The 23,292-nt window shown below is 32.6% G+C and overlaps 4 protein-coding genes across 5 annotated transcripts; 1 reads left to right on the top strand and 3 right to left on the bottom strand.

The window, feature by feature from the left end:
• Positions 1-230: 230 nt before the first annotated feature.
• On the bottom strand, positions 231-9,263 carry LOC123016042 (vesicle-fusing ATPase 1-like). 2 transcript variants are annotated; one of them, XM_044416232.1, is made up of 14 exons: positions 9,099-9,263; positions 8,983-9,050; positions 8,813-8,901; positions 8,554-8,763; positions 8,359-8,504; positions 8,136-8,274; positions 7,746-8,088; positions 7,527-7,692; positions 7,304-7,473; positions 5,365-5,553; positions 5,178-5,310; positions 2,947-3,289; positions 2,739-2,897; positions 231-2,675 (listed from the first exon to the last, which is right to left on the bottom strand). In XM_044416232.1, exons 2-14 carry the CDS (start codon positions 8,983-8,985, stop codon positions 2,543-2,545), a joined length of 2,223 nt encoding a protein of 740 aa, XP_044272167.1. In that variant the 5' UTR covers positions 8,986-9,050; positions 9,099-9,263; the 3' UTR covers positions 231-2,542. The 2 variants fall into 2 exon arrangements, with proteins under 2 accessions (XP_044272167.1, XP_044272166.1); XM_044416231.1 differs by having other exon boundaries at positions 8,983-9,262.
• Positions 9,264-9,436: 173 nt separating this feature from the next.
• LOC123016043 (calreticulin) lies at positions 9,437-12,597 on the bottom strand. Its single transcript, XM_044416233.1, has 4 exons — positions 12,424-12,597; positions 12,219-12,323; positions 9,801-10,798; positions 9,437-9,749 (listed from the first exon to the last, which is right to left on the bottom strand). The coding sequence occupies exons 1-4, from the start codon at positions 12,509-12,511 to the stop codon at positions 9,729-9,731; spliced, it is 1,212 nt and encodes a 403-aa protein (XP_044272168.1). The 5' UTR covers positions 12,512-12,597; the 3' UTR covers positions 9,437-9,728.
• Positions 12,598-13,619: 1,022 nt separating this feature from the next.
• On the bottom strand, positions 13,620-21,252 carry LOC123014629 (ATP-binding cassette sub-family D member 3). The gene is made up of 4 exons (XM_044413841.1): positions 21,137-21,252; positions 20,704-21,064; positions 20,412-20,651; positions 13,620-17,365 (listed from the first exon to the last, which is right to left on the bottom strand). Exons 2-4 carry the CDS (start codon positions 20,823-20,825, stop codon positions 15,751-15,753), a joined length of 1,977 nt encoding a protein of 658 aa, XP_044269776.1. The 5' UTR covers positions 20,826-21,064; positions 21,137-21,252; the 3' UTR covers positions 13,620-15,750.
• A 239-nt stretch (positions 21,253-21,491) lies between these two features.
• On the top strand, positions 21,492-23,103 carry LOC123013974 (ruvB-like helicase 1). The gene is made up of 4 exons (XM_044412859.1): positions 21,492-21,697; positions 21,749-22,052; positions 22,106-22,368; positions 22,416-23,103. The coding sequence occupies exons 1-4, from the start codon at positions 21,557-21,559 to the stop codon at positions 23,076-23,078; spliced, it is 1,371 nt and encodes a 456-aa protein (XP_044268794.1). The 5' UTR covers positions 21,492-21,556; the 3' UTR covers positions 23,079-23,103.
• Positions 23,104-23,292: the final 189 nt, after the last annotated feature.

The following is a 23,292-nucleotide window of genomic DNA, read 5'->3' as shown; positions in this document are numbered from 1 at the left end:
CATAATTTCTACTTTAGAAGCTTGAGTACAGTTGCGGACAAATTACTTTGGTCGTCAAACTCATTTGATTAACATAAAATTGTATATTAGGTTAGTTAACATCAACCTCATTCTTTACAACCAATGAAATATTATGTCTTTGTAAAGTTGTTTTTCTCTTCTAATGGTCAATAATGGATTAGAGATAGGTAAATATCGATATTGGAGGGTATTACATTGATACAAATATATATCTAGAATATTATTATTTAAAACTATATTATCATCACAAGTACTAACGGAAGTATTTTGAGATGACTTAAAGTTAACGACTTTTAAGGACTAATTAGACATCCTCAATAAAAAAAAATCAGAATAATCGCGCCTGTAATAATTTTTCTGTCTTTGTCAAAACAATAAGTAAGCTAATTTCATGTTAAAATACTATTGGTAGTAGGACAAATTTTAATTTAATTTTTCCTTTTTTTCACAATTCCTATGTTATTTTAATAATAATTCATATTATGAAGTTAGAAAATTCCCTTAATAGATGCAGAATTTAAAAAATGACAAACTCATTTACGATAAAAATAAAATAATTTATGTATACATACTTCCAACTTAGGAATAACTTAGGTAAGTAATTATTAATTAGGTAATAATAAATCAACAAAAATAGTAGTTGTAAATTACGACATGTTACGTCTGAAACAACATGCCCCTTAGATAATGTCATACGAGTATTTTTCACCGTGGTATTTCTGAGTAATAAATGTGCAAGTGGTGAAAAAAATATTACATAAAACACGGTAGAGAAGATTTTTATAGCCTCGCATTTATTATTTCCGTCAATGTTACGCATCTCAGGCAATAAACAGTTCGGCTATAAAAAAATCTCCTCTTTAACTTACATTATAATATATTAGTAGAATTAAATAAAATTAATTTGGTCACAACATAACAAAATTCTGATGGCCATCCTCTGTAGTTCACAAAAAATACGAGAAAATAAGATGAGATCCAGAATTCACCTGAAAAAAAATATTACACAATTTAATAAAGAAATTAAATACTTAAATGCAGCTGATAATTTTATCCTAATACTGTAAAAAAAATATACAGCAAAATTATGGAATAATACTATTTATTAAAACTGAAAATATTTTGTTTGTGCAAAAATACTCGAACAGGTCAATTTTCTTTTCAAAAAATACAAAATTCTCAACTTTGAAATTTTATGTTAGTTTTTTGTTGATAATATTTCATTTTTTTTTGGTATTTTTTTCTCAAACTATGTAATATGTATATATTTCGGTGTTGTCATTTAGACAATTAAAAGATCTATCAAACTATATAGCTAAAAAATTAGAGGTTTCCATTAAAAAAAATGTCGACGACGTCATTACTCAAAAACCAAAAAGTGTAAAATATTAAACCAAGTTGAAAATTGTTTATTTTTTAAAAAGAAAATTGATACGTTCGAGCATTTTTCCTAAAAAAATATTTTCAGTTTTAATAAGATTATTACATAATTTTGCCGCTCACTGTATGATAAACACCGCGGTTGCAAATATGGGGGATGCGCCGGTCTAGTGGGAAACCCCCTCTTTTCACCATTAAATAATTGCTATAATTGATGGTGGCTGACTTTATATTAATAAATAAATTCATTATACATCATTATTGACAACAATGCTATATAGGATGCTTCATTTTTTTCTTAACACTATCCAAGTTTCATACATTTTAACAATGTGTAACACAACAATTCTAACTTGGTGTCTTGAAACAGTATGAAACAGGTTTGTAGTCATCCAGTTTTACTCACGGATGAGGTAGATGGTTGAATACATCTATTCTAAAGCTGAAACATCCTGTATATACATATAATATTCAATATCTTTAACAGTTATAGTCTGCTATTATAGGAATGCTACTAAGAACTACAAAGAAAATAATATGAACCTTTTTCTTTAACAATCCTCTATCAAACAGTCACGAGATATCAAAGAATTATAACTTTCAGTTTCAGAAATTTCAAATTTATTTTTAACATTATTGACTTCGAATACAAGCTAAGCAGATATATGATAGACCACATAATGAAGTAATTAATTTCTATAGTACACACATATTAACTAGACACTTATAAAACAAAGAAGAATTTCAGTGTGACTAACTGTGATTCAATACCACTCAAGTGTTTTAAATAAAATAAATTATTAGACTGAAACCACGGACTATTTTCTACACACTAACACTAAGTTAATAATTTTATAATTTAGAAAAATAACTTAACCAACAATAAACAAACACTTCGATAACAATTCTTCTTTCAAAAAGCTTCAAATTATTAACAATGTAAGCAAAAATAGAAAAATCAATGTTAAACAATCTAATTGTACTATAATTTAGGATGCATGTTGTTTAAAACACCCTAGGAGTGTTTTTTCACCGGTACCTAACTGTAATAACAATTGACTATTGATCGAGATATTGCTAAACATGTGGAATGTGCAGGAATATCATAATCTTATATCTGTAAAATCATGTATTTGGTATATTAGGCCATCCCGGGATCTTCCAGTGCACCATCCTCTTCCAATTTCGTAATCAATTTCATAACTCTAAACTTTTCATCGGTTTGGCGGGCCATGTCAATCAAAGCCAGCAGTTTCTTTATGCCAATGAAAATACTAAAAATTAATAAAATCGAATCAAAAACATGAGCCAAATGACAAAATTTAAGAAAGACCTACCGTTTACCATGAATTTGTTGGCTAATTTTCTTCAATTCTTGTGAACTAAAAACTTCGGAATTCTCAAGAACAGTAAGTAACTGATCAGCCTTTGAAAGATTTGGCAAATGTAAAATAGCAGTGAAAGCAGATAACATTTCCATATCTTCTAAAACTTGCCTAAAGAAAAAATAATAAATGACTGACGTAAACAATTGAAATCACAAACCTTCGACTAGTTGTACACAAAATAAGCAATTTTTTTCCAGGTGGTGGTTGTTTCTTTAGCAACACTAAAAGTGCCTGTAATGTTAAATTGGAATATCGAGGACCAATGGGCCCGTAATCTAATAAACGCTCAATATTATCGACTAGAATGCAACTCAGTGTTGAGCGGTAAGCATCCTCAAACACTTTCTTGATATGTAAGCATTTGGCAGTTTCTGTATAACCCACCATCTCCTCAGGTGAGCACACTTTAACAAATGGAAAATCGGATTCTTTGGCAAGTTGTGCGGCTAATGCAGTTTTGCCAGCGTTTGGTGGACCCTCGATTAAAACAGAGACCAAACCTTAAAATGTTACATAAAATTTCAAACACGAACTAGTGTAAGAGTTAATGAAACAAAAATTTTGTAAATGGATAATTTTATCGAATCCAAATGTGAAACTGAAAATATACATAGACGGCAATGGCCAAAACACAAGTTTTTTTTGACTCAACTTAAAAAGCCGGAATTTAAATAGTACAACTTCCGGTTGCTGGTAAATTGATGTTGATAGGATCACTAGACACGTTTTGGCACGTCGAATCAAGAAAAAATCGAAGACAATGTGGAACAAACGACTCCGAAAAACCTGGTAAAAACAAAAACGTCAATTTGGCGCCAGTTTATTAAATTAAATAATCTCATCGAATTAGGCTCGAGGTTTTTTTCTGTAGGATAAAATTGAATTTTTTAAACTTTAATTTGGTTTCTTTAGGGAAAATTGACTGAGTCCTTCGGACTCGTTTTTTTTATCGTAGACGGTTTGTGTCATTAATTTATCAAGCAATCACATTCTCATAAAAAATTCACTTTTATCTCGATAAAAAAAACCTGTTGTGTAATTACAGTCGATTATTCCATATATAACAAAAAATCTGGTGTGAACATCACACGACTTTCCTTATCCTACTTATTTGGAAAACATCCTAATAACGACAATAATTCAGTGTAACATTTGCGTTAGTGCCACGTGCCGGATTACACGCTAAATAGATCAAAGTTCGAGTCTGGGGGGAGTTTTTTTTTAGTTCGGTACCCATTATTATTATTACTGTTTAATAAAGTTCTTGAAATATGATAACCTGATTGCGGAGAAGATGGTTTATAAGACACAGGGACGAATTTAATGGTTTTTGTTTAATAAAGTACAAGTATATTTCATGATTCTAAATAATTTGTATTCTTATGAATTTATTGTATCTTCAACCATATAATTTTGAGGCCGCTTTAGGGCCAACTTTTGGTCTTTGCGGCCGAGCAGTGCGACCGATTTTTACCAATTGTTTCGTACTACATCCCCTTGCTACAAGTAACTTACATACCAAATTTCAAGTTTCTAGCTCTTATCGTTCTCAAGATATGCTGTTTACAGACAGACGCACACACAAACGACCCAATGGCCCAAACCAACTTTTTTGGTGTCTTGAAGCTATAATTCGTCCAGACATGTAAAAATCTGGGTAGGTGAAATTTCGGCCGATTACAAGACTTTCCTTACAGGATAAGGAAGTAAAAAAGCGGATTCGACGTACACAACACCATGAAAAACAATAAAAATTAACCTAAAAATTTTGACATTTGATCAAAATGCATTCTTTTTTTCATGAATTTATAAAGACGACGTTTATATAACACTTTTTAACAATTCCTAAATAGGTCGTCACCTTATAATATGACAATTTCTATTACTTATGTACTTCATAAAGTCGAAATAAGTACAGAATAACAATTATGATTTCTAAAAGTTAAAATGAAGGATTTGTTTCTTGAACCCCATAAAACACTGTAAACGTATTTAATATTTTAGTCATAAATTACCATTGCTATGTCACAATTATCAGTTTTGACAAAAAATGCCAGATTTTTAAAAAATTGTATTGCTTTTTAATACAAAGTGATCAACAATCTGTTAATTTTTAAAAGGTACCACTGGAGTATGCTTCTTATTAACAACAATTGAACAATCTTGAGAGGTTTTACGTCAAGTCTTTGTCAAGCAAAGCGGTACCCGATTGAAGTGTTACAAATTATTTACAAAAATACTTTCAAATTTGTTGCCAACTTAAACAGTCCTAAATGATTACGCTGTACTTAAAATTGTGTCAAAATTGCTCATGTTCGATTAGAACAATTAGAAAACTTCAACCTAATTAAAAACAATGTTAAAGCGATTAGTAATATTTTTTCATACCTGAAGTGTCAGTAGCTTTAGCTTGCTGGGTAAATAACCGGCCATCTTCTAAAATACTGCTGACGGGACTACCCCATACAGTAATTCCACGAGCTAAAAATTGTTCTAAAGTTTCTAGAGCTGTACCAAAAGCCTAGTAAAAATTTAAGTAAGATAAAAGTGAGTTAAATGTCTCGGAGGCACGTACTGGTTTGATGTCGTTTTCTAAAGCATTTAAAAAGTCGCCTCGTGTTACTAGTAATTTACTAATAGCTTCTGGATCTACTTCGACTTTGTTGGCAGCTTTTATCAAGCGGTTCATAGCTGTGGATTGGGCTGCTCTGACCAAACCTTCAAGTTCGGCACCGGAAAAGTTTTTAGTTAGCGTTGCCAGTTCCTGAAACAATTATTCAGATTGTATATAATTCATTCGGAATTACGAAAAATGCTTTTTTTCAAATAAATGAAGAGGTATTACAGGATTTAGTCTTTAGAAAATGCCGCATAAAACACTTCCTAATAGACCGTAAAGGCCTCTTCGTTTTGTTATTTTACAGTTAATTTTTCTTATACATATTATAGTGAATTTTAATTCTCGTTTACAATCCGTTTACTAACATTTACTTAATAATTATTAAAATTGGTTTCTTGGCGTAAAGAACAAACACTAGACCAATAAATAAATTAAAAAATTAAACACGTAACGAAAGCATAAAGGCTTCTTCGCCAATGAAAATGCACTGTTTATAAAAAAAATTTAAATAATTAAAGCAGTATTAACAGGATATAAGTTGTTCAAAATGTTTCAGATTTATTTGGTTTTCTTTTAAAATAGTTATTTATGACATAAGGTCGAAAAACGAAATATTTCGGGCGATTTGCTGGAAATTGCTGGACGAGGCAACAATGAGTTCGAAAAAATTTTTCGTCCGTGAACAGTCGCGCCCCAGAGAAAATTTTCAAGTAAGGTAAGATACCAGGAACATAAAAAAATATTTAAAAAATTCTATCTGTCAAAAAATTTTGTTATGGTTTTACAATTATTTAGTAAAGGGACAAAAATTTTGCCAATAAAAGCCACAAATAACATTGAACAAACTTGGAAAATTATTTTTCCAACAGAAATAAAAAGAGTCAAAGTGCAAATTTTAAACCCTCATAACTTCGAAATTTTTATAGATAATTTTTTTTTTATATTTTTTCCATGTTCCTGGTATCTTACCTTATATGGCATTTTTCTCTGGGGCGCGAGTTCTGGCGCAGCCGTATACTGCTATAATTTTTTATTCGATTGCAAGAACTTTACAAACTAGAAAATAAAAAAAATAAATAATCAAATTGCCGTGAAATTTTTATTACGTCATACGTTGTCAATGTGACGTTCGATCAACAACGAAAAAATTAAAATCATTTTAAGATGTCGAGTGAAGACGAGTTAATGTGTACTCCTGAGGTGCAAGACGCCGCAAATCAAGTTTCGGTAGAGTTGCTTCCGCAAAAATCAAAAGTAATTTAAGAAAGGGCCTGTTATCTCCCAAAGCCACAATGACCCAAACTTCATACTTACCCATCGTTCCCACCTGTGTTGGAGGAAGTATGTGCTGACAAATTTTCAACTTTTATAAAATGACGAAAGTCTGGCGACCGCGGGCTCTTGCTCTATTTATATCGTCCCCTTAGTGCAACAACTACGAAGTGATCTAGAAAGACTAAGTCTGTTGGTAACAGATTTGAAAGTATTTTTGTTAATAATTTGAAACACTACAACCACTTTGTAGATAACTTGAAATTTATAGTTTTGTGTAACTGGAGTTTAAAAATTTGAAAGACAAAAAACTACACCTTGAAAGTGATCAAAAATTATTATTATTAGTCATACAATGTGTAATATACTAAATTATGTTTTTTTTAATCTGATAGAAAATTTGGTTTTACGTTTTTGAAGTATTGCAAAAAATACTTTAGAAATGTCTAAATTTAAGTTATCTACTTGTTGCACTAAGGGGACGATACGATTTATGATGCAATCGAATAAAAAATCCTTAGTTGGTGGGTGTATGACGACAAAAAGTTAAAGTAGGCAAATTAAAACAAGGTATTAGCGTACACCTTGTGTAGTGATCTAGGTAATAAAACATTAATCTTACCCTTGTATCAACATCAGGACTAATTTTCTTGTATTGCCTCATTCTGCTAGTATGAATATTCAAAATCTCGTAGCGACCGTCCTCATTTGGTAAGCTTATCTCAACCTGAACCTCCAATCTGCCAGGTCTGAGCAAAGCATCATCAATCATATCGCGTCTGTTTGTCATACCTAAAACCCTTTTTGTGTAAAAAAAATTCAAACGAAATCTAAATCTACTGAACCTATGACAAGAATATTGTTAAGTTGTTCCACCCCATCGATTTTTGACAACAATTGGTTCACCACCGTGTCATGAACACCTGTAGCACCAGCCACTGAACCTCGCTGCTTACAAATAGCGTCAATTTCATCAAAGATAATGATATGCAAACCACTGTTTGGTCCAGCCTACAATACCATCATTTTATTCCTTTGTTTCCAAACAAATAGATAAAAGTCACTCTTTTTTCTTCTTCTTCAGCATCAGCAAACAATCTTCTGATATTAGCCTCAGATTCGCCCACGTATTTATCTAGGATTTGGGGACCGTTGACTATTTTTGGCTCTCTAGCATTCAACATTCTCCCAATTTGTCTCGCCATCAGTGTTTTACCAGTACCTGGAGGACCGTACAAAAGAATACCTTTGACGTGTTTGCAACCCAACTGTTCCACAATTTCGGGAGGGAAAACTCTCGACGCAAACGCTCTTCTAAATATGGCGTTAAATTCCTTGCCCAGACCGCCAATCCCCATTTTTTGGAAGTCCCAATCTGGGTTAATTATCGACTGACGCACAATCATGCTACAATTTAAAAAATATATAAATGCTATAATTTAAATTGTTTATACCCTTTAGCTTTGCCTACTAAATTAAGAGAAGAAGTATCGGCTTTTTCAAACTGTATAACAGTGTTGGGTGTCAATTTTCCCAATTTGCCTTTTTTAGGTTTGGCTTCGCCACCCTGTTTGAGGGTATTGACGTTGACAACTTAAAAAATTATTCAGCAAGTTTAACACAAGAAAGAAACATTTATAATTTTACGATAATTTCATATTATTTCAACCAATCTACCTTCAATGTCCTTCACTTGAAGAAGAAGCATCTTTTTGTCTTTAAAGAGAAAAGCCAGTTGTTGACCAACTGTAAACATTTGGTTTGGAAATGAATAAATAAATTCTTTAGCCATTTCATCAGTGTCATACTGTTCTTGAGATGTCCTAAAATTAACTTGTTAAAATGTACATAAACATAATGCAAACTACTGACGTTTTCTTTTGCATGTAATCAGCTTCTAGGACAATAGAAGTTATATAATCTTCTTCCTTATAAGGATTAACTTCAATGTCCTCATTAATAGACAAGGTGGCCCATTTTCTTTGTGGCAAACTAAACCCAACTTCATTTCTGTGAACTCTCGGATCTTTCTTAATAGAAAAAATATACTTTTTGACCCCTCCTGTAATGACTTCAATATGCCTACGAACAAATCAGATTTAGAAGACTTCCTGAAGTTATCATGACTCACTCTGTTGATTGTGAAAAGTCTGCATCATTCACGACAGCACAGTTTGTCAATGACAGCTCATCTGAGGGACATTTTACCACTTTAAACAACTAAAAAATTAAACATTCATTAGTTTACATGTTATGAAGACAATAAAAAAACTATGTATTTCAAATAATTTTATAAATTACCATTTTTCTTCAAGAATATTTTTGTAACTTCAAATTGAAGATGCTGCAATGCAGGTTTTAATGAAAACCTGGAAAATCAATACTTTACACAGCACTGACAGGAAAACAAACCTAACCTAACACAACATAACCTCACTTCGTACCAAAGTGTTGCCAACCGAAAAGTTGATACCGAAGCTACCGCTTGGGTTTTTAAGAAAATATAAATGCACTGATGAGCCACATTTGATGATTATCTTATAATCAACATTAATAAAAAAAAATAGTTGGAATTTCAAAAAAAATAAAAAACGTACATTTATAAAAAAAATCTAAGATGAAAATCGGCTACGGTTAGCTACACTGTTACATTACCACCATCTGCAATGCACCTGGCGGCAATAGCCGCAACTAATAATTTTGCCACCAAAGTGATTTGGGGTCAAACCTGGGTAGTCATAAAAAAAAAGTAATCTCATAACGGAGGTTCGTGTTTATTAACCATTTACATAATTATCTTACAAAAAGTGAAAATGGAAGAGCAGCGGTCGTACGTGTACATATCTATATAAAATTAAATACAAGATATAATAATTTATTTCAAATTTGTACAAATAAAATGTGAATACAAAAACAACTTATTGTAGGATTTTGTGTTTTATTAGAAGTAATACGCTCATTATTAACAAAAATCAGTCAAAGAAATAGTACACACTATGGAACAAAACACTGCACACAGTAAGATATAAAAATTGTCTCTTTTACACTCACAACTCGTCATGATTTTCCTGTAAAGAAAACAATTAGAAGAAATACTAGAAGAAAAGGCGATTTGTTACCTCTACTTGTGGCACATGATCTTCTTCGCCATCATCATCATCCTCGTCGTCTTCATCGTCGTTATCATCCTTCTTTTCTTCAGCAGCAGCTGCATCTTTTTCAGCCTTATCTTGTTCTTCTTTCGATTTCTTCTCTCCGTCTTGTCTTTCCTTCAATCCGGAAAGGGCCTTCTTAGCGTACTCTACATCATCAGTCACCAAAACGTTATCAAAGATGGTACCAGACTTGACCTGCCACAAATCGAACCCAACGGCGCAGATTTCCTTATGTTTGTACAATTCAGAATCAGGAGTGTATTCAGGATTATCGATTTCTGGATGCACCCATGGTCCTTTGTAAGCAGGATTGTCGATTTGTTTAGGCTGCCATTCTCCTTTGAATTCAGGATTATCGATCATTGGTGGTTCCCATTCGCCGTCCATTTCGTCGTCCCAATCATCAGGCTTGGTGGCTTCTGGGTCAGGGATGTGTTCCGGCTTGTCCCAGTCTTCCGGTTTCTTGTCATCGGGATCAGGGATTGTAGCACGGTCGTCCCAATCTTCCGGTTTTTTGGCTTCAGGATCCTTGATCTTCTTGGGTGGAAGGAGATCCCAATCGGCTTCCAATTCGCCACTTTCGGTTTTTTCACCGTCGATTTGGACTTCATAGGTATTGTCGGGCCGGATAATCAGAGTGTATGCGTGTGTATATACGTCGTCTTTGCAGCGGATATCTTTGTTGATTAGTACGTTCTTGTCTTTGTAGTTGAGGATTACGTGGACTTTTTTAGTGCCGGGGCCGCAGATATCTGGACCGAACATAATACGGTATGGTGATTCGCCATGCATATCCTCCTGATTAAGGGAACAATCAAAGACTTTAATGTAACCTCCCCCGCAGTCGATGTTCTGTTCGTGTTTTACTGTAAATTGGATGACCAAATCCTTTCCTTCAGTTGAGAAAGGTTTGAATTTTCTGCTTAGTGCGTAGAATCGGGCGTCCTGTGACGTTTGGATACCTACAAGGAGAAATCTATCAGTGCAAGGCGGAGGTGCTTGCGTAATTACCGGTTTGGTAATAAATGCATAGAAAAGAATCACATTTTCCAAAAAAATATTAGAAAAAGATCATACAAATTCATCCAAGATAAAAAAAATGGTTCAGATAAAGAATAGATAATAAATATTTGTTTATTTTAAATATTCTTATTCTAGTATATTGCATGTCGTGTACTTTTTATGTTAATAAGTAGTTGAATTATATAATAGTTTTATAATCCGTTATAGTGTAAGTATCATTCAATAATAAAAATCAAACCAGAGTATATCACAATTGACAATTTTGTAATTACAACTTTTGAAGACGAACTGTCAAATTTGAATTTCAAAATATGTATATAACCACAGGCACTTGAATTTTAAAAACAAAATTTTTCCGCCATTTAACTGAAAAGTGCAAAATTTAAATCCAAATGCAACAAGCATTTTCTCAATAAGTACATACATATTTTCAAAAATTGAGTTTCATTCTTTCAAAATTAGAAATCAGATGTATCTTTTCTTCGTTCAAATGTTTATGACAGAATCGTTTAAAATTACAAATAAAGTGCGCGAATCATCAAATTATTATCTATAGAAAATCGTTGACATAATTTCTCATTTCCGAATAAGAAATATATTTCTTGATGTAAAACAGGATGAATTGGCATCATACATTGTTGAAAAGGTGAAAAAACAACGACGTCAAATCCAAAAATACATCCGAACTAAATATGTAATAAAATTATGTTTAGGTTTAATTTTGAGTCAAGTATCAAATTTTTACTGTTTTTTCTCACATTTATTTAATGAAAATTATTTATTTATGTAATTTCCAAATTTATTTGAAAATAAATAATTCTTTTATAATTAAGTAATATTTGTTTTTTAAACCTGTCCATATGTCACCTTATCAGTTGCCTCGTTGGCCAAAAAAGTATTCCAAGTTATCACTCAAATTATCAGAAGTTATGACACAAATTAAATAAATTTCTTATCTCCAATTATACAAGATAACCACAAGTTTTACCATTCAGAAGAAATTTGAAAACCATGATAGGGAGACTGAAATGAAAGTAAAACTGGTCACCCTTTTAAAGATACATTAGACATTATTCATAATGAGCGCCTAAGTACAGTAAATGCAATTTAAAAGAAATTATTCTGATTTGCACATTTGTGATCAATAATTACTAATCAGTCATCTATTATGCAAAAAGAAAATCGCTTTCAGACTTCAATTATATATCAAAAACTCTCTCAAAATTCAATTTTTGAAGATGACAATTTCATGTTTTTTTACATTTTTTTTAATGAAAAATATGTGAAAACGTACTACATTTAAAGATTTTCAACAGAAGTACAGCTAGAAAAACATTGTCGCAAGAGCAAACCCATTACCTTTGTCTTCTTCCTCATTGTTGAAAAATTTCCCGGCAGTCAACTTAAATTTTCCAAACTCTTTCCCCGGATGTTTACTGTATATCCAATTCTTTTCCCAGGAATCTGCAATTAGGGAAAATTAGCTATGTCCTTAAAAAATAAAGCAAGATTCTCGAACTTCCTGAACCGGCGTGTAACAACCTAGCCCTTAAAAAAAACTTACCATCTTGGAATTTTTCTTCAAGATATACTTCAGCATTCGATGCATAAAAATATGCACTTAACATAAACACCAAGAAAGAAGACTTCATTTTATAATAATTTTACTAAAAATATTACAATCGGCAACGTCAAATTCTCGCCACGAATCTACCACAAATGCCAGAAAAATAGTGAGACAGACGTATACAAACTGAAGTAAATCGCTTATCGCAATATCTCTATCGCTCTCACACTCAAGGCATTGTAAACGATGTGATTGGACGACAGTACGTCGGTGATACGTGACTAATACGACAGATGGAATGATGTGATTGGCTAAAGCGAACACGGTGTACAATGATAGCGATAAACGTTGAAATTTTGTCCTTGTTTAACGCAAGGAATGACCAATTGATTAAATGCTAACGTGTACCATTCGCAAATAAAGTATCTGTACATTTGGAGGTTTCTGATTGGGCGCTTTCAAGTTGTTATGAAATGTGGCGGGAATTCAAATACCTCGTATTGCCACTGAATTTTCCTTTAATCTTATCTTTCTTGTTGACGCTATTTAATCCTCTTCTTGGAAACATAACTGCGAAATTGAAATATTTTGTAAATGATAAAACAATCTTTTTGGTATTTTAATATAATGAATCTAATGAGTTTGACTGCTTTGTGGCTATTTTATTTACGTTAATTGTTAATGAGAATAAATTTTTGAGCCGTCTGGCGATTATTTACGATTTCGATGAATAGTTATATGGGCGTTGTTATCTGCAATTTCTTAATACTCTCCTTAAAACAATCGATTATTTACGTGAAAATGACGGATTACCTCATTTCATATCGTAGTTTTAAATCTACCGCTTCTGTATGCAAGGAAAGTAAAAAGATCAACTTTGAAAACAAAGAAATAAACTTGATCGCCTACATTTGAAAGTAAAAGTTCAGTAGAGTGCATTAAACACAAACGAAACACGTTCCTCCAAGAAACAACATGTAAAAACGTCCGAACAAAGGTAAGTACCCTAAGACGTAATTCAAGTTCAATTTATTTTGTATAAAAATATAAAATGCAGTGAGTTTTAAGTGAAAAAAATTGTGCTAAAGTCGTTTACCTTGAACTAGCAAAGACATAAAGAACTAAGTTACAGTAACTTAAGTCATGTTACCTTCCATTGATCTCTAGCTTTATTTATAAGTAAAAATATGAGGTAAGTTTTAAAAATAGATCAAAAATTTATTGTCCATTTACAAACTAGCAATATACAATAAAAAAATTTGCTATAACATCATTAAATATTGTTCGATCGAAAGTAAGTAGAATTTCACCTTTTATCTATCATTTTCTTGAATATCATGCTAATTTTTTATTAAAATGACATGAATAAAGCAATCTAAAACTACACAAGTAAATAACTTTCTAAAATAAATAAGTTTTGGAGGAGAAAAGCGTTTTGTGAATTTGCATTTGTTTTTACCGTTCAACTTTCTTACAAATAATTTTTTTTGTTTTGCAGAAACGACTATGAAAAATGTCTTCAGTCAACGATAGAAAAATAAGAGATGTGCGTGATATATGGAACTGCAATAAAGAAGTGGATAAAGAAAATCCGCGAGTTCCTGTTGTCGAAAACAATGTAGATAATCGGACCAAACATAAATACAAGACTTTAGAAAGACACTTAAGTATGAAAAAGACTATAAGAAAAAAAATGATGAGAGACTTGCGGGAAATTGGGGATGCGGCGGTCGAACCAAATTCGCCCACGCAAACATCAGCGGGATTTTTAGAACAAATTAAAAACGATCAACCTCCACCTGCCAATATAGATAAACCTAGTTTGTGGAAAAGACTTACAAAAGGGTGGGGTCATGCTTAAATGGTTTTATGACCTGTTTGTGATTGTTTGTATGCTTCCGCGAGCTTACCTAAATGATTTACAAACAGTATTTATAGTGAATTAGCTTATAGCTTTAAGTTTACGCTGTTCCTAAAAAGTATTTTCTATTAGTAGGATAACATAGTAATGCAGAATTATGGTGTTATGATATAAATATTTATTTTATAGCATGTTACCAGGTTTTCTTGTTGTGTATAATAAATCTAGGAAAACAATTATTGTTGTTGAACTAACGGATCGATTTGTTCAAACAACAATTATATCACATTCTACTGCTATTAATTTTGTTAGGTGGACATAAATCCACTACATCTCGCTTTAAATACATAGCTGTTTGACTTTAATGTGCACATGTTCCAATAAAATATTTTCAAAAAATATAGCAATCTATTAATCCCTACAATTACGACGGATTAGACCTGCAACTGAAGGTAAAAAATAAATATTTTGATATACCTAGTTAATAAAAATAAATAACCTTTTTTATTGCAACGTTTTCTTTTCCAACACCAAAATGACTTAACAAAAAGTTTAACATAGGTAGGTACAAACATTATACATTTAACAAAATCTTTCATTTAATTTATTACACAAATTATTTTGTTCATTTGTTTTCATTAATTCAAAAAGTGTAAGTACAATTTTGAATTATTGAGACTAGAAAAACAGAAGTATTTTTTTTTACTTTCATGTAGACTGACTTAAGAAGTGTCTAGAGCAATCTATTACACGTTACACGCAAATTTCTCTTTTGACAGTTTTTTAAACAAAAAAATATAACAAGTAGGAAAGTATATCAAGTTAGGTAAGCTAATAGACACCATATTAGGCCACACATAAAACTTTTAAATCAAAGAGTGAAAGAGACATATAAATAACCTACAACTTGAAAAAAAGACCGTGACCTCATATGAGAGATTTGACCTCATAATTATAAATAAAATTTAAAAAAGACACCACAGTAGGCCATGGATACAGAAACCAGAATTGTTTGTAACATATTTTTAATTTTGCTTTCTGTCCAAAAAAAAGTAGAAATTCAGTTAAATTATTTTTCCAGTTTATTAGTTATTGATAAAAAAAATTCTGATCAGAGAATTGTTCTCGCAATAACAAACCAAGAGATTGTTTTATTTGTTATATTTTTGCAAACATTTTATAAAATCCCATAATGTATATTTTTCTAAAAATAGACTGTCTTTTTAAAATCCAAGTCATATACATATAAATACATAAAACATAATACAAAATAATGTTAAATTTGTTTGTGCGCCATTTTAACTATAAAACCACCAATATATCAAATACGGAAAAACATTATTGTATCGAGTAAACACAGAAGGCCATGAACAAAAAATTCATTGTTTTTAATTAAAAATTGATCTTCTCATGATCAATTGTAATGTAGTCATTGTATGAATTTTCCTAAATCTTAACACTAATTAAGACCCAAATTGCTCTGTTACATCTTCTATAGGCCGGAAAGAGTACCCTCCTCTCCCGTCCAAGTGTAAAACGTATTCGTGATGTTGCCATAAAGACTTCCTATGTGACACTGTCAACAGTGTTATACCAACTTCCCTACAATACTTGTACATGCTTCCTTCAACATCCACCGAAACAGCACTGGTACATTCATCCAAAATAGCAAACTGAGGCTTATGATAAAACAGACGTGCCATAGCAATACGTTGTTTCTCCCCTCCACTTAAAACATCTAGCCAATCAGCGATTGCGTCCAAGCCTCCCTCGCGCTCCAACAAGTACCCTAACTGAACCCTATGAAGATGTTCCTCCAATTGTTTATCACTGGTGCCCCTCCTTAAAGCCTCAGAACCCGAATGTGGATAAGTCAACTGATCTCTTAGGCATCCTAAAGTCATATACGGCCTTTGAGGAATGTAGAACAATTTTCCACGCGGCGGTTTAGTCAACTCTCCTCCAAACAACGGCCATAATTCGCCCAAAACTCTAAACAATGACGATTTTCCGGCTCCATTAGGTCCGCAAACTAAGACATTCATTCCGGATTTAATCTCAAAACTGATTTCTTTGATCAAAACATCCCCATTGGGTGTGATCAAAGGTACTCGATCAAATTTAATTATATTGTTTTGAAAGATAAATTTGCCGCCGTTTGCTTTCAACGTTTCGGCCCCTGTGACCATCGTGCGTTCATAATTTCCTTGATTTAATTCATCGAGAACTTGTCTTAATTGCGTCACTCGTGCTGTAAAGCCAGCCAATCTAGTTAACTCACGGCCTGCTAAAACCAGCCGACCTATAGCTTCGGCCAGTTTTACCAACATTCGCCCGTAAGTGTAGTACAATCGGGACCTTTCGCCATGTTGCGAACCGGCGAGCGAATGTGCTTGTGACATAAATGGTAAAGACACAGCCCAAAATCCGACAACACTGGCAAAATATTTAGCCACTAGATTATCAATTACACCCATAAAGACCCTAAACCGCAAAAATTTCCTCAAATGGTTTAATAGTTTGTTATAACTAGATAACAAGGTCGCTTTTTCGCGCGAATTTCCATTGTAGAAAGCTATTTCCTCAGAATGCGTTATCAATCGTGAATTGATATGTCTGAATTCGCCTTCTAGCTTCTGTTCTCCGGCTGTTAATCTCGCTGTGGGTCTTCTCAAATGGGTTAACAACGCCCCAGATACAAATAAATAACCCAACATCAACGCTGGCGTACCTCCACCTAAAGTTGATGAGAGTTTATAGACGTAGATGCCAATGTCAAGAAGTGGTTTAGCAGTATTACAATAAAGCTCTGATACGCTTTCGCAAAATTTATCGACGTCAGTGGTTAGAAGTTGGTCGGCGTTGCTGATGCGGTTGTCTAGGTTAGACATGCGATAATATGTAAAGTTTTTGAGATACTCTTCGTACAGACGACGTGTCATATTTGTGCGTAATCTTAATTTAAGTTCTCCAATCGAAAACTTGAGGATGTTGTTTACCACTGCTATTAATGGAAGAGCGACGATGAATTTTATAAGGCGCCTTTTAAAAAGATTCTTGTCCATAGAAACTATAGCACTGAAACAAAGAAATACGACTTTTAGGACAGCGTCTGTAACAGTAACAGAATTGATTATAAATAAACATTTCTTCACATAAAGTATACAAAGTGTTCCGTTAATATAGTTACAAATTTGATCAGGTGATAGAATATTCAATTTTAAGACAAACGTTTCCTATGAACATGTATCAAAAAATGTTATACAAGCGAGCTACACCCCCTAAAAGAGATGCCTTTTTTAATGGGGAAAACCTCATTAAAAAAGTGCGAAAACGCACTATTGCAGAATAGATAAAATTACAAAAGTTGGTACAGATGATAACCTTTGAACACTTGAACGAATTTAAAAATCAGTTGTCAAAATTTTTAATCACGAAATTCTTAAACGGCAAAACGAATTTGCTTTTTCATTTTTATCCTCTTTAAGGTCTGTAAGACACATTGTAAACCAATTTTACTCAAAAACGATAAATTGTGTCGAAAAAACGGAAGAGACCTCGTTTTTGTAAAAAACTATAAAACTTAGAAATTTGGGGCTGAAAGTGGCAAAAACCAACACCCAAAATAGTTAGGGTACTTTTTATCCCCCCAGTTTAGGACGCCCTTAAGTAAAAATTTCGACATTTTATCTTTGCATTCGTTTGGGTGTATAAAGGTGATCAGTTGTGCGAAATTTTGTAATTTTATCTACAATATGGTTCCTGAAATATTGGAAAAAATCCATTAAAAGAAGCACCCCTTTCAGGATGTAGCTCCCTTATATAATATTTTTCGATACATGTTTATAGGAAACTTTTATCTTAAAATCATCTGGTTAAATTTGTAACAATAAAAACGGAACATCCCTGTATTTTTTCATTGTTAATAGAGTTGATAAGGTATAACAAACGCAAATAAACTTACAATTTATAACAAAATAAAAAAAATAGAAACATTCAAAAATCCTCTCGTAATATTTTTCTTAAATAGACCGACAAAATTTTATCACAGCTTCCCTAGTATAAATGGAGACAAACTGTACCCTTTTTACGTTTATATTTTGTAGGGGCAAAACCCCCTTGATCCGTGCCACTTACGGCGTTTATGAATTGTTGTTGCAATGATCAAGTACATTTTGATCAAATTAATACCACGGTTTCCACTACCTGTGCTAATACTATTTACGAACACATCAGTGGCGTACGCTTTACCTCGAAAATAACTTTAATAAATTTTATTTGGAGAACGGTTAAACAAAGAATTTTTTAAATATTTTATCCAGCATGTTCTCATTTGATACTACCAAGGGTAAGTTTTTGTCGTTCTATTTAAGAATCACCCTGTATTATGCAACAAGTGTTTTAAACGACACTTACTCACAGTTAGGCACAAACAAAGCGAGTGTTTAATAAATAAGTAAGTACATAAAACGTGTTGCATACTATACTTTTTCTACGACCAAATAAACAAATAAAACATAAATTATTTCAACTCAAACTTGATATGTCAACTAAATATAACAGCCGTGTTTAATAAAACTTCAAGCGTGTTTAATTGTCGAAAACAACTGACTCGACAACAATTCGTTTCTAATGAGTAATCTTATATAAAATGACGCTTTACACATGATTTTTGTCAGTGCAAAATGTGACACTTTAGAGAAAGGAGTAAAAAAAGATGCAAATCAATGTATTTTAAAATGAAAACGATTAAATTGTATTAATGTTCTCGAAATAAATATTGTTAAAGACCACTCAAATTGCATTACAAAAATATGTTAGGTACATACCACATTTTTGTAACAATGTTGCCATACAGTACTATAACTTATTCTAATTCTTTGATCATTTGTGTCATTTACAAAAATTATGAATAAGGAGTGTTTACTACTATAGCTTGTTCCAAATCTGGTGGCGAACTGACGTTGTCAAAAATGACTGAATATTGACACTAAACGTATGTTTACTATTAAAAAAAATATTGTTCATAGGCGTCGTATGAAATAATATTTCAAAACCACTGTCATTCTTTAAAAAAATATAATAAGTAGGTACTCGTACATAAGATGAAGAATGATGAACAAATTATTAAATTGTTAACGCATGAAAAGAATTTTCAAAAATGATATTCCTAACAATCTTTGTCTTCAAAATTTTTAGAGAAAAAAAGTACGCCCATGTATTTTTTTATCTTAACCAAGTGGGCGCACTCCAAGTGTCTTTTCTGTCACTGTCAGTTCGCCAGCAGATATGGAATAAGCTCTAATTAATTATAATTTCTATTCTTGTCACTGATTGTTTTAAGAGAAAGGTAGAGTACACAGTTCATTAAAGTAATAAAATTTCCATCAGCAAATGAGCACGGTTCTCATTAAAAATGATGCACAATACATACATTTACGTCATTCAGCTTAGCAACTATCTGCACTCCGTATTTAATAATAATAAGCATGTTTACCATAAAAAAAATGTAAGGAATGAGTAATTCAGGTCTGTATACAAACAATCAATGCATGATTAGAAACAAAATATAATTACATAACAGTATAGCAGTCTAGCGAAAAGCGAGACCATGTACCATTTAGGTTACGAAATTTTCTCACAACACGTGTTATTAAAAAAATAATATTAACTGTAGGGTGAAAGCAGCTGTGTCAACATTAATAAGTGGAGGCAAAATCTATACAACAGTAAAACATTGATGGTATTTTTCCTATTTAAATTAAAACAGATAATGAACCCCTCAAGGTTAATGAATTTTAATTAAAACACTGAGTTTTGTACCAGTATAATCAAGTCACGATGATAAACGTCACCATTTCTATTTTGCTTAAAATAATGTAATTGCACACTTTTAACCATTGCTTTTTACAATAAGAAGATAATTTAAAGGATAATTTAATTTTCATATGAAATTAGCGAAAAACTATTAATGCTAGCTAATATTGTATAAATATTTAAACTCATAGCCTTTAAAAACCTTTACTTAACTACATACAGTTCAGATTTTGAATGCAATTACATAACCTCTAAGCTTCCTTAACTTATGTAATCAACAACTCATTGTTGTTGCTACCACTATTACCTTTCTATTTTAGTTCCATTATCTATCATCCATAAATCACAAACAGATCTGGTAACTAAACTTGCAGCAACTAGGAATAGAAATCCAGCTTCAGGTGAAGTCCATCCTGGGATAATAATTTTAAGTAGATGATTAAGTTGTTTAAGAAATTGTTTATCAACTTGGGCTTTAATCCTATTTTCTTTCTTCTCAGATATAAAATATTTGACTTCCTCATCCACAGTTTTCCTCACTTTTCTCCTACAAAACCCAAAGATTCAAACAACTGTGAAAACAAGGGAAATTTTCATACCTGTCCAGGTTATAAGCATTCTTTTTTCGTTTTGATAATAAAATCCATAGCAATGCTGTAGATGCTCCAGCGGCTGCAAGAGCGTTGTTTCGTGTCACATATTTGCTAAAACTGGGTGCCATTTTACTTCATCTTCTTGTACTTTTCTCTTGAAATATTTTAATTTTTGAGTGATCGTGACCAAGCAGTTTTCCTATCAATTGTATATTGTTTCCACTCACTCATCCACAATCACTGACACCTAATAGTTGAACTGCCTTAACTAAAGTAATAATCAATTACTAAGCTCCAGTCAGAACGACTGTCATTGGAGCTTGGTTGGTGTACAACGAATCACATGATTTTGGCCGATGGTTTGAACCTGAAAGACAGCGATAGCTACTGCTACTAGTCGAGAAAGAGACAAACAAACACGTCAAATAGAAATACTCACCTGCTGTGGAATTTATTTATAATCGTTAAAATCGAAAGTATTCATTAAAGGAAAATTAGAAAGTTTTCAATAATTGAATTAGCAAAGGACTGTCATGTTGACAAGTTCTTTCTCAGCTGACTGCAATCAGTGCGATCCATCACAAATTAATTTAATTTAATGTAAAAAAAAAAATCTCAACAACGTTAAACATAGATGACACACAATGTTTTTACTATAATCTATCACACAACTCGATGGTTAATAAATGATAATATAATAGAAATATTTTAAAATTTTCTCCAAAAATTCAAAATAATTGTCACCAACCAAATGTCACTAAAATCCCCAAATTTAGTTGTAGCCAAGTTGCCATACCAACATCACAACAATAAAAATCAAATTGATCAAACAAAGTTTGGTTAGCGTGATTTCTCAAAAATGAAGATTGAAGAAGTAAAAAGCACGGTGAAAACCCAACGAATAAGTGCCCACAGCCACATCAAAGGTTTAGGATTGGACGAAAATGGTTTCGCGCTACCTACAGCAGCTGGATTGGTCGGTCAAGAACAAGCCAGAGAGGTTAGGTTACAATTTTTTAAAGTAAAATTCAACTAATTCTTGTGTTTTAAGGCCGCAGGAATAGTCGTAGATATGATAAGAAGTAAAAAAATGGCTGGCCGAGCTGTACTTTTAGCAGGTCCTCCTGGGACCGGGAAAACTGCAATAGCATTGGCCATCGCACAAGAATTGGGTAATAAAGTGCCATTTTGTCCTATGGTCGGGTCGGAAGTTTACAGTTCTGAAATTAAGAAGACAGAAGTCTTAATGGAAAATTTTCGGAGGGCTATAGGGTTGCGCATTAGGGAAACTAAGGAGGTTTATGAAGGGGAGGTTACTGAGTTGACTCCTGTTGAAACAGAGAATCCCGCTGGAGGTTGTACTTTTATACCACTGACTGAATACATGATTTGCGTTTGGTTATCTTAGGTTATGGAAAAACTGTGAGCCATGTCATCATTGGCTTAAAAACAGCAAAAGGTAGCAAACAACTGAAATTAGACCCTAGCATATATGAAGCCCTCCAGAAAGAAAAAGTTGAAGTAGGTGACGTAATTTATATTGAAGCCAACAGTGGGGCTGTTAAGCGTCAAGGAAGATCTGATGGATATGCAACTGAATTTGATTTAGAAGCTGAGGAATATGTACCACTTCCAAAAGGAGAAGTTCATAAGAAGAAAGAAGTGGTTCAAGTACGTATAAAAAACATTTTATTGCTTTGCTTCATATTTTTTTTAAGGATGTAACTCTTCACGATTTAGATGCCGCAAATGCCAAGCCTCAAGGTGGACAAGACGTTCTCTCAATGATGGGCCAACTTTTGAAACCGAAGAAAACCGAAATAACCGACAAACTACGCCGTGAAATAAACAAAGTTGTTGATAAATACATCGACCAAGGGATAGCCGAGTTAGTTCCAGGAGTACTTTTCATTGATGAAATTCACATGTTGGATATTGAAACTTTTACTTATTTACACAGAGCACTAGAGAGTGCAATTGCACCTATTGTTATTTTTGCGACAAATAGAGGGCGTTGTGTAATTAGAGGCACAGATGACATTGTAGCCCCTCATGGCATTCCTTTGGATCTTTTGGATCGTTTAGTGATAATTCGCACTTTACCATATTCCAGATCTGAATTAGAACAAATTTTAAAGTTGAGAGCGTCCACTGAAGGCTTGGAAATTGAGCCGGAAGCTCTTTCGACTTTAGGCGATGTTGGGTCGAGGGCCACCTTAAGATATGCAGTACAGTTACTTACGCCCGCGTCTTTAACGGCCAAAACTAATGGCAGAGATACTATTACTAAAGCAGACGTTGAAGAAGTTAGTTCTCTATTTTTAGATGCAAAGTCTTCAGCTCGTATTTTGTCAGATAATAAAGAAAAATATATGATGTAACTCTTAAATAAACCTTTTTTTTAATTGTTTTATTTTTATTAGAATTTTCAATATGGGTTTACTTCTCTTTTCGACAAATTCAAATTTGGCGCATTTTAATAATCAAACTAATAACCAATCTAAAGCCGCCATTTGTATGTGTGATGATTTTGCTCTCCGTAATTGGTGAAGAGAAAATACTAAACTTACGTCACCCAGCGTGGTGCGAATTGAT

Source organism: Tribolium madens, unplaced genomic scaffold, assembly GCF_015345945.1.
Source record: "Tribolium madens isolate multiple individuals breed KSU strain unplaced genomic scaffold, Tmad_KSU_1.1 Scaffold_19;HRSCAF=116;Tcas5.2_LG9, whole genome shotgun sequence".
Taxonomy (NCBI): domain Eukaryota; kingdom Metazoa; phylum Arthropoda; class Insecta; order Coleoptera; family Tenebrionidae; genus Tribolium; species Tribolium madens.
The sequence above is the reverse complement of the archived record's forward strand: the minus strand, read 5'-3'. Positions and strand labels throughout refer to the sequence as shown.